General features: G+C 51.1%; 1 protein-coding gene across 1 annotated transcript; it reads left to right on the forward strand.

The window, feature by feature from the left end:
- The first annotated feature begins 810 nt into the window (after positions 1–810).
- Positions 811–5900, forward strand: LOC143389881 (T-cell acute lymphocytic leukemia protein 1-like). The gene is made up of 3 exons (XM_077108041.1): positions 811–1259; positions 2396–2490; positions 5560–5900. Exons 1-3 carry the CDS (start codon positions 811–813, stop codon positions 5898–5900), a joined length of 885 nt encoding a protein of 294 aa, XP_076964156.1.
- Positions 5901–14653: the final 8753 nt, after the last annotated feature.

The following is a 14653-nucleotide window of genomic DNA, read 5'->3' on the forward strand; positions in this document are numbered from 1 at the left end:
CTTCTCTGTATCTGGGTAGGAGCAACACAGTAGTGCACTGAATGCAAGGTGGATTTTCTTAGTACAGCCAGGAGAGCAAGAGAGCGAGAGCGAGAGCGAGAGAGAGAGAGAGAGAGAGAGAGAGAGAGTGTGTGTGTGTGTGTGGGGGCAGTGGAAAAGACATCTTTGGATTTTTTTTTTAAACTAGCATTGTAGGAGAGAACCCCAGTCCCTGTAGCTTTCATTCCCTACTTCCACCTCTACCCTCTACCAGGTTTCTGGGTGTATATGTGAAGTGTGTGTGTGTGTGTCCTTCCACACACTGAGGGAGAGTGTTGCTGAGAGGTGAAGGATTGTTACAAAAGCACCCCAACCCTGCATGACAGATTCCCCGCCAAAACCAAAAGTGGGGCGGGAAGAACACGGGTCGGGGATTTGTTCCCTCCTCTTCCCTTGCGGCTGGAGAAGGGGCACGGGGTGCTTTTCACTCCTCTTTGTACATTTCCTTCCTCCTTTTATTCCCTTCGGTTTTCTTTGCCATCTGTATTCCTTTTCTTCCAATGTATCCGCCGTCTTTCTCCATTTCTGTCCTTTTGGCCCACAGTCTTTGTGCCTCCCAGACACTCCCGCTCCTCCCAGTCCGGAGAAGCCCTTCTCCTTGGGCCGCAGGCCCGCCTGGCCTTCAGGCCCCCAGGGCTGAGGACTGGGGTGCGTGTCCTCTTGGCGCTAAGTTTGCTTCTCAGTTCCTTTCTCTGTCCGTCAGTCCTCTGCGGCCGGGCCGAGGGCTGTTGTCAGAGCGGGCGTCCGCTTGTCTGTCTGTCTGCCCGCAGGATGACCGAGCGGCCGCCGAGCGAGGCGGCACGCAGTGACCCCCCGCTAGAGGGACGGGAAGCGGCCGAGGCCCGCATGGCCCCCCCCCCGCACCTGGTCCTGCTGAACGGCGTCACCAAGGAGACAAGCCGCGCGGCCCCAGCCGAGCCCCCGGTCATCGATCTGGGTGCTCGCGGCGGCCCAGGGGGCGGCCCTGCCGGTGGGGGCGGCGCCACGAGAGACTTAAAGGGCAGAGACGCGGCGGCGGCCGAAGCGCGCCATCGGGTGCCTACCACCGAGCTGTGCAGACCTCCCGGTCCCGCCCCGGCCCCCGCGCCCACCTCGGCCCCAGCGGAGCTGCCAGGCGACGGCCGCATGGTGCAGCTGAGCCCGCCCGCGCTGGCGGCCCCGGGCGGCCCTGGCCGCGCTCTGCTCTACAGCCTCAGCCAGCCGCTGGCTTCGCTCGGCAGGTGAGCAGCCCGCGGGAGGGCGGGGCGAGCGGCCGCGCAGCCAGGCTCCCTTTCTGCACGTGGGAGGGACCCCTCTCCTGCCTGTGGATCGCGGGAAGCGAGCGTGTGGTTGGAAACCTCTGAGCGAAGGAGCCAGAAGCTGGAGCCGGTGTGCGAAAGTGGGAAAGGAGCCTGAGTGACTGTGGAGACTGTGACCTGCGGCGTGCGGGTGTGTGGAAGCCGAGGGGAGGAGTGCGCGCATTCGAGGCTGAGGCTTGAGGCGGTGTGAGAGTGACTGCATTGTGTGCTGGGTGGTGGTGGTGTGGATAGGGGGCTGTCCTCTGTGTGTGAGTCCCTGGCAAATGTGTCTGGATGAGCTCCTGTGTGAGAGAGGAGATGTTTGCTTTTAAGTTATGAAGTTCTGGAAGGTGTAGCCCTAGGTGGACAGGCAAGAGAGAAGGATATGGAGTGGTTGTAGAGGGTACCCTTTTATGAGTCCTTGCTGGGGTCCACCCTAGCTCTCCTCCCCGCTGGCTGGGTCTGTACAGTGGGTGTAAGGGAACAGCCTTCCCTGCTGGGTTACTGTGAAGTTGCACGGAGGATGCAGGGTCGGGATGGGGAGGGGAAGAGGAGGCGGGGTAGAGTGCAGGGCAGGCAGCTAGGAGAGAACCGCGAGTGGCTGATGGGGGAGAGCCACCAGTCGGGGAGCATGTTGGAGGCGATGAGTCAGGGTTTCCTGTGCGGGGTCGAGCATCGGAGGGTCGGGAGGAGGGAGCACGAGTGAAGGTGGGGTGAGTTTGGTGGGAGGGGACAGCATGCCTCTTTGTAGTGCTGGAGTTGCATATCATCAACTGTGAAGGCCACAACTGCCTGTGTAGGCACCTGTTTGGGAGCGTCTGTGTGGTTTGTGTGCTTTCCAGGAGAGGAGAGTGTATTTTCTTGGCGTGTGTTGTGCGTTCATTTTTCGTGTTTGCTCTGCGAATTTACCTCCGTGTGCTTGTGTGTGTGATTCATCTTCTATCAAATTCAAGTGTGAAAGGAGCAGGGTATCCTTCCAGGGGTGAGGGGCTCCAGGACAGGTGGGGAAAATCCCTAAGGAGCCTCTTTCTCTCATCCACACAATGTGTGATCTTGTAATCTGCTTGCTTCCTCCACAGTGGGTTCTTTGGGGAGCCTGATGCCTTCCCCATGTTCACCACCAACAATCGAGTGAAGAGGAGACCCTCTCCCTACGAGATGGAGATTACAGATGGTGAGTCTCCCCTGTCCCCACCTCCATAACCACCCCTCTTGCTTGACCTGTGGAGGAGGAAACTCTGGGACTATATAGGTGTCCCATATAGGTGGGACAAGCCACCTTGGAACCCCGAACCAGCAAAGCCCTTTTCCCTGGAACAGAGTTGGAGTGAAGCCATGGGTAAGGCTGGGAGGGTCCCACTCATAGTCCTAGAAAGAGGGCTTATAGGAGAGGGACTTACTGTGGTGCTCATCCCAAAGCTACAGAGTCAGTTCTAGTCCCCATTCCAGGCTCCATTCCTACCTCTGGGAAGGATCCTGGGGAGGACAAGAAGAATCTGCTATAACTCCTGACCTCTCAGGGAGCCCCTGCCCCTTCCCTCAATGCCTCTTTGGAGTCTGGAGTCTGCTCCTGCCTGAAATTGCACCTTCAAGGGCCTGCTGTCAAGTCCCTACATTGTGTCCCATCACTATCTATCTCTTGTTCCACATTCTGGGCTGAGACCTGGTGTTCCCTGCCATCACGGATTCTACTCTGGTCCAGAGAGGCCTCAACACTTCTGTGAACTACCTGAGTATTCTTTGGCCCTAAACTTGAGTGGTAGATTTGGAGGACCCCTTTCTTCCTTCCAAGGTTGACCTGTTGTAACTGGATCCCAACACCAGGGTAGAAGAGTGGCCTCTTCAGAGCTTAGGGACTTTGAGCAAGTCACTGGAGTTTGCAAGGCTTCAGCCTGGCTGGGGCTCCTGGGAGAAAGGCACTAGGGCCTCAGGAGACCTGGGACTTATGCTGGGAGCTGGCAGATGGTGTGTGTGTGTGTGTGTGTGTGTGTGTAGAGCACTTGAGCTTCATGGGTAGAGCACTCTGTGGGGTTCTGGAGAGGAGGGGGCCAGAACCTCAGAAGTCCAAGCCTTCCTGGGTCAAGGGCATGTGGGACCAAGAGGGAAGGGTGACGGGGTGCTTCTGGATTGGAGAGGGTTCTCCAGCCTGGGAGAACTGGGGGTACCAAATAGGAAATAGCAAGACCAAATCTGAAGTTCCTCAGGCAAGAGGCAGAAGAACCAGGTGAGAGGGTTTAGGGAACTGCAGGCGCGTAGGAAAGTCATTATCCATAAACGTTACCAGTGTATACTAAGCACCTACTCAGTGTCAGGCCAGAGAGAGACAGAAGATGCTAGAAGGATGGACAGACTAAGGAAACAGGAAGAATATATATATATATATATATATATATATATATATATATATATATTTGTGTGTGTGTGTGTGTGTGTGTGTGTGTGTGTGTGTGTGTCTCAGGGAAGGAGTAGTTAGACATGTAGGTGAAGGGGATGGTGTGGGGTGTGGGAGTGTAGGACATGTAGAAATCAGAGACTGAACCAAGAGTCCATAGAAGTGGAACCAGTATAAGCTCTAGAGTCAGGACTTGTGGATTCTTATTCTGTATGTTTCTGAGCCACAGTTCCTTGTAAATTGAGTGAATAATAGTTGCCTTCCAGATTATTCAGAGAGTATGATGGAGAAAAGTGTTTTTAGGGCCTGGTTCAGAGCAGGTGCTGAGGACATGTGAGGGCTCACCTCTCCCCTCCCTTGCTTTGCTGGTCAGGAAAATTGTGGAGGGATTTCAGGGACAGTAAGCCCCCTCCATTGAAACTGGGACCGCCTAACACAAGGCAGACCTGAATATAGAGCACAGTGCTTTGCATATTGTAAGTGTTCCATATGTGCCCTGTGGCTGCTTCTGCTCTGCAAGCCTTGGTACCAGGATACTAATGGGTTAAGCTTTAAGCAGTGCATTATAGACAGGGAGACTGAGGTAGTCCTTTAAAGCCTGTCTGAAGCTTAAGACCATGACTGTGCATGGCTGTCTCTCCTCACCTCTTCTCGGGGAAGAAGCCCACAGGTTAATTCCTTTCCTTTCTGGTCTCTGCTCTACTTTCATCCCCCAGCCCCCTGCCATCTCAATGCTTAGTCACTCAGGAAACATGTACTAAAGCCCCTACTCTGTGCTTTCCATCACTCCTAAAATAAAATCCTCTTACATTTTACTACAGGGTCCTGCCTACTCCAACCCTGTGCCCACTATTCCAGCCATTCTAACTTCAGCCCTTTCCCACCTCGGGGACTATGAACTTGACATCCCCTCTGCTTGGGCACTCTTCTTCCTTTCTATGCCTATGCCTGGCTGTCTTTGTTTCAGTCTTAAGTTTTTTACCTTATAAATGTCATCACCTCAGGAGACCTTCACCAGCTACTTTAGCAAAGAGTACTAGCTCTTTTTGTCTTTTACTTATCACTTGACCCCCTACTTTTCTTTTTAACTACTTTTTCATTGTCTCTCATACCCTCTAAATGTAAGCTATACGAGGGCAGGAGTATATTTGTTCACCATTATTCCTTCGTGCCTAGCACAGTACCTGGGTTTTTAGTAAAAAATTGATGAATGGCTAGCAATAACTAACACAGTGTGAATGTTTAAACTGAGACAGGCATTGTGTTAAGTACATCGCCTGTGTGAGGCATCAGACCCATGTAATGATCTTATGAGTTTTCTTACCAGTATTCTCTCCATTTTATGGATGAAGAAGCTAAGGCACAGAGAGTTTAAGGGCCTTGCCCAGAGGGACTTGTCTAGGTTCAATTCAGGAATTGAACCTAAAGGTTCTGGCTCTAGTCTGTCTTGCTACATCATGCTCTTGGCACAAGTGAGACTGAATGATATATGGTTCCTGTCCTCAAATTCTGCACAGCCCAGAGAGGGAGCCAAGCCCAGAAAAAAAAAAAAAAAAAAAAAAAAAAATATATATATATATATATATATATATATATATATATATATATATATATTAAAACAGTCAAGAGAGATGGGGACAAAAGAGCAATAGGGTCATAGGGGTTGGTTAGATGGGTCTGGAGGGTTGAAGGAAGATCTCAGAGGAGGTGACAGGACCTGAACTTGGAACGAGTCTCCCGAGTAACAGCAACAGCAAAGTGTTCTGGGTCTCTCAAGCCTTCCAGTGAATGGAGAGCCCTTTGGGAGGAATCTCAGCTTGTTCTCCTAACCCGCGTCCTCCTACCCTCCAGGTCCCCACACCAAAGTAGTGCGGCGGATATTCACCAACAGTCGGGAGCGATGGCGGCAGCAGAACGTGAATGGGGCGTTTGCTGAGCTCCGCAAGCTGATCCCCACACACCCACCGGACAAGAAGCTCAGCAAGAATGAGATCCTCCGCCTGGCTATGAAGTACATCAACTTCCTGGCCAAGCTGCTTAATGACCAGGAGGAGGAGGGCACCCAGCGGGCCAAGCCTGGCAAGGACCCTGTCGTGGGGGCGGGCGGAGGTGGGGGTGGGACAGGGGTTGGTGCTCCTCCAGATGACCTCCTGCAGGACGTGCACTTTTGGTCAATGTTGTACTGTATGTGATGAATTTCGTTGGTCTCTGCATTTTTCTGCAGAAGAGGAGTAACCACTCCGGGTACCTTGACCTTTTTGTACAGCCCAGAGGCCAACACTGTGGGTGTGTGACTAAAAAAAAAAAAAAAAAACAACCCATGTGGTGATGATGACGTGTGTACATATATAAGGTTATATGGGGAAGATTTCTAAATAAAAGTTTTACAAAGGGGCTGGACTTTTTGCTTGCACTTTGCACCTCTAGGCCTGAGAATTGGGATATTAAGTGGAAAGGCATGGCAAGAAAGTGCTTCTTCTGAAATGGGGGAGCTTTCAGGACTCCACTGTCCTCTTAGGAAGTGGGAGGCAGGGGCAGGACTAGTGGGGAGGAGGGAGGCTCCCCACTGAGTGTTTCCATTCTCCTCCTCCTGCCTAAGTTTAGCAGAGGAGCATCTTGCACCTATGTTGGAAGTACTGGGCAGCTCTGAAGATAGGCCCTCTGTTGGCTCAGCTTCCATAGCTGGGGCAGTAGCTTCTAGCATAGGTTCAGGACAAATTAAGGTGTTGCCATGGGAGGGCCGCAGTTTCCTGGTGACTGATAGGAAACTGCAGCTCTTACTCTTGGTTCTTGAGGACTGGGGTTTCAGAGACAGAGGCCAAAGACTTTGGAAGCCTCAAGTGAAGGCCCTGTGGTGGCATTCATATCACTTGGGAGGGCTGTCCTGGAGGCTTAGGAATGGGAATGTGGTTGGAGGCAGGGATTCTGAGTCTGGAGGAGATCACTGCATGTAGACTGTTCCATCCTTGAAGACTTCAGTAGGATGGGCTCATTCAACTAAATGTTCATCCTTCCTTCTCTCATTTGCTTTTTTTTTTTTTAGTTGTAGATGGACACAATGCTTTTATTTAATTTATTTATTTTCATGTGGTGCTGAGGATTGAACTCAGTGCCTCACACATGCTAGGCAAGTGCTCTACCACTGAGCTACAACAATAGCCCCTCTCATTTGATTTTAAAAAAGCATGTATATATTTATTTACATTGCTTAGTGAACTCAGGGACACTCATTATATCTCTGAGTTATATCACCACCTCTTTTTATTTTTAATTAAATACTTATTTGTTTTTTGTACTGGGGATTGAACCAAATCGTTGGCACTTTACCACCGATTTACATCCTCAGCTCTTTTTTAAGTTTTTATTTTGAGACAGGGTCTCACTAAGTTGCTTAGGGTCTCACTAAGTTGCTGAGGCTGACTTTGAACTTGCAATCTTCCTGCCTTAGCCTCTGGAGCCACTGGGATTACAGGCATGTGCCATTGTGCCCAACTATTTTTCATTTTGAGACAAGGTCTTGCTAAGTTATCCAGGTTGGATTGAAGCTTGACACAGCCTCTTAAGTAGCTGGGATTACAGATGTGTTCCACTGTGCCTGACCAAAAAGCATTTATTAATCATTTGCCATATTCCAGGGGTTAGGAACCCAACACTGAACAAAACAAAGATTCCTATTTTGTGGAGCTTAAATTCTAGAAGAAGAGACAGTGAACACAGACACACACACAACTATAATGATAGGTTGGTTATATAATAAGTGAGAACAAATAATCAGTACAAATGCAAAAGGCTGTGCCAACAAGGGAATTGAGGCCTTCACAGGTAACTCTGGTTCCTTTGCAGTGAGCCTCATTTATCTTACTAGACTTTGGTCTTAGCTGCCCCTGCCCTCAGGGAGCTTCTAATCATTGCTAGGAAAGCAAAGACAGGATTGGACTTGGGATCTGGCCTGTAGGGAAGTGCCTCAGTTTTTGAAAGACTCTCTGTGCTTCTCCCTGACTCAGGTGTGGAGGTTCCTAGATAGATGAGATGGTGATATTTGGCCCTGGGGTGGTAACTGGCTATGGATTTTGGGTTTATAGGCTTGAGAAGCAGCAGGATGGAGGCACCTGCCATGATGGGAGGGAGAAAGTAGTGTTCAAGACTAGTGTTCAGGGTGGAGGAAGTGGTGAGTCAAGTCCTCACCACTTGCAGTTGAGTGGTCATGCAAAGTTCTGAACATGTTGATTGAGTTTAGTGACATGAAGGATACTGATGCCTGGAGTATCCCATATCCAGCACCACGTATCCCATAATGACAGGTAGGGCAGGACCAGCCCACCTGCCTCCCAGGACAGTACCATTCCTGAGGCACTGGGGGCCTGTCTCCCACAGGGAAAGGGCCACACCTGGGGCCTGCCTGAATTAGTCTGTTGGTCTACCCAGCCTCTTTCTCACCACTCCCTTGTTCTCTTGGCTGCTGCTCTACAATCCTTCCTTCTCTTCCAGACCATATTATTTATTTATTTATTTTTGATATTCAGTGACCACTTTATTAGGTATTGTTTAATTGTTCTTCACATTGGTTGTGCCAATTTATGCATACCAATAGTATATAAGCATTCCTGTTTTTTACATTTTAACAGCATTTGCTGTTTTTACAATTTCATTTTTGTCAGTATGTTTTATGACCTTCCATTTTGCATCTTTTGTTTCATTTCCCCAGAACGGCTCACCTATCCTCTCTTCCCACTCACCTTTCATTTGGTTGACTTGTTCTCAACATCTGGGAAGCCGTCCTGATTCCAAGGGGCCAGTGGCCTCCTGACCCCACGGTCCCTGTTTTACCATGGTCCTGTATTTGTACAAAAGTCTACTTTTCTGCTTTCCCCCTGAAATATGAGCCTTTTGAAAGCAAGACCAGGTCTGATTTATCCCTTTGCCCTCAGAGCCTCAGGGTACACCTGGCATAGGTTCCTTTCAATATTTGCCCGGTGAAGAGTTTCCCAGCTCAGTTCTAAGGCCAGCAGGGAAGGGATGTGGAAATGGGTGGGAAGTGAGGCATTCCTATACAGAAACCACACCACTGGGCTGGTCAGGGCCAGGCAACAGCTCTGCCCTGGGCAGGCAGAGCTGTTTGGGCTGCCTCTTCTGTTGGAGGGGGAGCTTTCTGGGGCTGGGCTGCAGCAGTCTGGTTATCATAGGCCGGTGGGGAGTATGGAGGGATGAAGTTGGGGGTATGGTGCTTATCTGATCCGCTCACAGCAGCAGCCCTGCCTTCTCTTGCTTTCCATGTTTGCAAAACAACTAACTGTTCCCCAGCAGCCAGCACTGTCCCTCCCACTGTACTGCTCCTGGGAGCCAGGCAACTTGGGGACACAGGTTCTGGTGCCTGGCAGTGTCCAGCAACAGGGGCTTGGCAATCATGAATCCAAGTAAAGAAAGAGATATTTCAGGATCATCTGGGTTGTGTGTGTGTGTGTGTGGTGGCAGGAGGACATGAGGTCTAGAGAGGGAAAGGGGCTTGACCAAGGTGACCTGGGATGGAATTCTGGTCTGTGTCCAGAGCCAGTGCTCCAGAATCTTCAGGAAGGAAGAAGTGACAGCCAGTATGGTTGGTGTTCTTAGAACAGATGGGTCAAGGCTTTGAAAGAGATGGCAGCTCAGCTTGTCCCAGCAGTCTGCTCAGGAGAAATCCAGGTGGACAGTGGAGAACTTGCCTGCAGAGACTGACAGGATAGGATCAGGGGTGGAGGACAGTTGATGTGGAACCAGTTCCTGAAGGGTGGGGTCGGCACGGATGGGAGGGAGCAGGAAAGGCAGCTGGACCACAGGATGAGTCTGCTCTTTGGGATCAGAATCACCTGGGTTTAAGTTTTATCACTGCTACTTAATGTACTGGCTGTGTGACTTAAGTGAGTCACTTGACCTTTCTTTCCATTTCTTCACCTATTAAATGATGATATTAACACTCATCATCCAGAACTGTCATGGGATTTCAAAATGGTATTTGTCAAGTGCTGTATTTTATAGAAAGCAGCCATGATTATTCCTGGAAATGGGGTTGGGATAGAGCTGTCCTTGGGAATGCCAGAAGAGAGAGAAGGAAGAGAGGACAGGATGCAGGAACATTAGTCATCCCCAGCAGCAGAACTTCCTCTGGGCCTGCCCCATGCTCAGTAATGCTGGGGATCCAGCAAGGGACCACCCTGCGCTGTCCTCAGGGGCTCACAGGCTGGATAGAAGTGGGGTGTAGGGGAATGGATACAGAATATTAGAACTATGGAGGCAAGTACTGGGAGAGAGTGGTTGTGGGAGACAGCTGCGGCAGCAGAGGCCTTAAGTCAACGTTTGCTGAACTGAAGGGGCCTGAGGAGTAGGCTGTGGAGGGCTTCCTAGAGGAGTTGCCACCACCTGTCCTGAGTTCCAGCATCTCTCAATGATGGAGGCAAGCTGCTCCAAGGATGACATCTTCCTTCCTGGATCCCAGACTCCTGCCCAGGCCACCTGGAGTCAGGCAGGGCTGGGCTTCTGGAACTAATGATGGCACTCTGACATTGCTTCTGGCTCCTGCTTTCTCCCTCCACTTGCTTGGTCCGAGCCCTGCCTCCCTCCCCAGCTCGTGGCCTCCTCTGTCCACACAATAACAGGATGTGATCCGTTCGAAGAGAGGAAGTGGGGAGGACGGGCAGTGCTGATAGCGCCGTTCTGACTCTCCACGCTTCCCCTCCCCTGTGGACCAGCCCCTAGAGCTGCCTCCTCCTGCAGGTCTTGTCAGGCTTCCCCGTGGGTCCAGCAGGGGTAAGTGTGAGATCTTCAGGACCAAGCAGGCTTGTTGAAGCCTACAGGGAGATATACACTGACTATACCCTCTGCAGGGCCTGCCTTACTGGACAAGTAATTTTGGAGCTTCTGGAACCTGAGGGTGTGCAGACAAATCCCTCAGCTTTCACGATAGCAGGGCTCCACCTGCCCTACAGCTTCTCCAGGTTCACGTGGGCCTGATCCAAATCAGTGGATGATAGAATCCATCAAAAGGCTCTTGTCAAAGGCTGGGGAGTCTTGCACAGCATATGGGGGCAATCTGCACAGGGGAGGAAACTGAGGCTCAGAGAGGCAAGGGACTTGTCTAAACTCAGTGTGGACTGGGAGCTAGGCTGGAGTTAGAATCTAGGTCTCCTGGTGCTCCATCACCCTCTATAGGCCATTGCTGTCTGTAAGAACTTTCTGGGATGATGGCTAATATGGTAGCCACTAGCCACCTGTAGCATATGAGTACTTGAAGTATGACTAGTGTAACTGAGTACTGAGCTTTTAATTTTGTTGAATTTGAATTAATGTAAATGCCAAAGGCCACATGTGACTAGTGGCTGCCATATTGGACAGCACAGCTTTAGACTCTGATTCATTAAGTCATGTTCATTTATTGTCACCTTTGCTGAACTGGGCAGTACTAGGGACACAGATCAGCTGGGTAGCTGCAGTCATGTATTAATTACTGCCCTTGAGGTCGACCGGGGGGAATCTGACTCACCTAGGGGTCATGGAGCCTTGCCATAGGAAGCTGGTTTTGAAGGCTATGAAGGAATTGATCAGATGTGCAGAGAGCAATGGCATTTGGGTAGCAAGAGTAGCATGAACAGAGGCATAGCATTGGGAAGAGCGGGGTATGCTCTGAGGCTGCCAGCTGTGTGGCTGATGAGATGAGTGTGGTGGAAGCATTGGAGCTGGACAGGCCTTGGGGCCAGGTCACTGGAGGCCTTGACTTCCATGAAGGTGATGGGGAGGCACTGAGTGTTGCGGGCAGGTAGGAGGATGGTCAGATCTATGTTTCTGAGACCTTGGGGATAAAGCCACTGGGGCCAGAGTGGAGTCAGGAAGACCAATGAGGAGTCAGAGAGCCACAGTCACCACAGTGTGGCAAGAGGCTGGGAAGAGCTTTCTGCTGCTGCCAAGTCATAGAGACTGGACACACTTATTACCAGGACATAAAGGAAAGGAGCTCAGGAGAGCCTGAAATTGTCCTAGAACCAAGCCCCAATCAGCTCTTGCTTTTCCCAGCCCACTTTCCCAACCCGTCTTCCAATTCCTGCATTACTGTAAAAACCCACCGGTGCCCTAGGGGGGATAGAAGCCCAGGCGCTGGTGGGTCAGAAGAGATTTTATATGGATCTTTGATGAAGAGCAGGTTTTGGGAGAGTGGTGTTGAGGGCTCCTAGGTCCCAGACGTGGGAGGCTCAGACAGAGGACATGAGTTCCCAAGGGGGAGCCTATCCTGCACTCTGAATTGCAGTTTATGTCAAAGACTGACTCTTCCCAAGAACCCAGGACAGAGGACAGTACTTTCACTTTACAGATGAAGAACATTGAGGTCTTAGAGATGGAGTGATTTGTTCAAGATCAATTGTCTAAGTGAGAATCCTAGCTAGAATTCTCCCCCTGGCTGTTTGGGGAGCCAGTTCCTTACTCCTACAGCAGGTGAACCCCTGAATACTGCTGAGGTCACTACAGGCACAGCCCAGCCCCAGTCGTTAGGTTGGGACTCCTCTGAGGGCAAAACAGAGAATGACCCTCATATACTAGGGGAGGATAGGTTTATCTCTATGTTATTGAATGAGTTTCCTGATCTCAGGGAGACTCAATGTCTCTGACTCTGTCTCAGTCAAACAGATGATGATCTGACCATAATATCACCTCTCTCTGCATGGCCCCCACCCCCTTGCCATCCCATGACAAAGTCCCACAAGACCCATGACTTTCTGAGACCCAGTGGAGCTATGAGACTGGGTTGGAAAACCCTTTCCCACCCTATGTCTGGGGATAGGATAGCCAGCTGAGCCCCGGGGCTCAGGGTCCTCAGTCAGCCCTTCCCAGCTCCCCTGCTGCAGCCTGAGACCTGCAGTGCTCCTGGGTCCCAGGCTCTCCGGGCTGGGCCTTCTGCCCTCTGGCTGTTCTCACACAGCCTGGCGGAGGCTCCTCTCTCAGAGCTCCCGCCCCTCTCTCCAGCAATCCTCTGGGAGCTGCGTGCTCAATGGGCTATCAGGCTTGCCCATCACTCTCACGCCCCCCTCCACTACCCCTGAATAGGTGGGATCCAGACAGATACAGGCACTCCCAGCCCCAAGTCCCCAGCCAATCTCTCCCAGGACCGCCTGGGACCTCCCAGCTCTGACGTGCTACCTGCCTTACCAGCTCAGGACCGAAGGTTTTGGTCACACTGACAGCCTGCCCTTCTATTGTCTGGCAATGCAGTGTAACCCAGGTACCAACATGCTGGGATTGCCTGGTCCATGCTGCTAGGATTCTGCTCTGTGAGTCTAGCCATAGGTGAAGGTTAAGCTCCCTAAGACCCACAGTGGGAGTGGATTTCAGGGACTGTGTGCTTCTCCCCCTCCCTTCGGCTTGGGTGACTGCAGCAGCTTTCTTGTGAAAATGCAAGGAGAGGCCTGGGGAGGGCAGGACAAGCTGGTGGTTGCCTGGCTTGGTTTTTTTTTTTTTTTGGCAGGGGGTGGGGGGCTGACCATAGGCCCCTTCAGGGTCCACATCTGCTGGGTTGAGGCTCTGCCAAAGACGGCTGGCTGGTTTAGTTGTCCGGCTGCCATGGGCAGGGAGCTGGCTGGCAGGCTTTCTGCAGGATGCTAATGAGGGCAGTCACAGGCGAGGGGGGAGGCGCGCTTTTGTCCTGCACTCGTCCTTGGTGGAGGGTCCTCAGAGGGAGACAAGGGGCCCTCCTCAGACCCAAGTGTCTGTGATTAGCCTGCCATCACTCACTTTGATGGATCCCAGGGCTCTGGGGGGTGTGGACAGAGATGGGGAGGGACAGGGAGCAAGCCAATTCTGTGCTGCCATCCCGTGATTCCCAGTGAGTGTCCTTACAGAATCGCTGCTCAATCCTGTCTCCTCCACCCTCTTCCTTTCCCACAGTAAGCCTTTGCTGTACCTGTGACTTCCTCTCCAGCCTCACATTGCCAGGAGCGGATCTCTGGATGAGGTCATCTCGGAGCCTGCTTCTGAAGGAGTTTCTCCTCTTTCCAAACTCACAGAGCCATGTCTGGGGGCTGCTTTCCCGTCTGCCCATATTTTGGTCCTGGTGGTCTCTTCCTATTTGTCTGTGAGTTGCTTAGTGCTGGCATGGTGTGTCACTGATCACTAGTGGCTTCATCCTGCCCAGGGTGGGGCCCGCACCTAGGAAGTGCTCAGTAAATATTCATGAATGATTTCATCAGCCTGCAGAGTGGTGGAACACAAATGGATCTCAAGCTTCATTTTGCAGATGGGGAAGGATGTGTGACTTGTGCAAGGTCACACAGAGCAATGAGTGACTCAGTCTCCCGGCCCCACTCAGGCCTCCTTGAGAGGAGGGCTTCTCAAATTTTGGTTCAGGGACACCCAAGGAAAGAGGAGAGGATGCAGGTAGGACATAAACATGAATGGAGAAAAATAAACCTTCTGTATTGCCACAACCTCTCCCAGAAACTGAGCCTCTCATCCTTTGCTGATGTAGGCAAATCACAGCACCCTGTGGCTGAGCCGTGTCTGGCTTTGTTACCAGTGGAAATTGCATCCTAGCTGTGGTAGGGTAACCTTAAGTATCATTTATGACTATTCCCAATCTGTATGGTAGGTATTAGACTTGTTGCTAGATCTTGTTATTTAATCCATTAATAAAGGAGCACACATGGTCATTATGTTGTAAAATCTTAAGACACTTTGACAATTATATTTCAGTACCATTGATTTTCCCTATGATTTTATGAATTTGGGAAATTTATTTTATTTTATTTGTGATGCTGGGGACTACACCCAGGGCCTCTCACATACCAGGCAAGTGCTCTACCCTTGAGCCACACCCCCAATACTAAGGTATTCATTTTGAAAGGGATCACAGACTTTACCACTCTGCCCAAGAGGTCCATGGCATACAAAAGCTTAAAACCCCTGCACAAAGGAACACCCCTGGTTGACT

The sequence above is a fragment of the Callospermophilus lateralis genome, unplaced genomic scaffold, assembly GCF_048772815.1.
Source record: "Callospermophilus lateralis isolate mCalLat2 unplaced genomic scaffold, mCalLat2.hap1 Scaffold_121, whole genome shotgun sequence".
NCBI lineage: Eukaryota > Metazoa > Chordata > Mammalia > Rodentia > Sciuridae > Callospermophilus > Callospermophilus lateralis.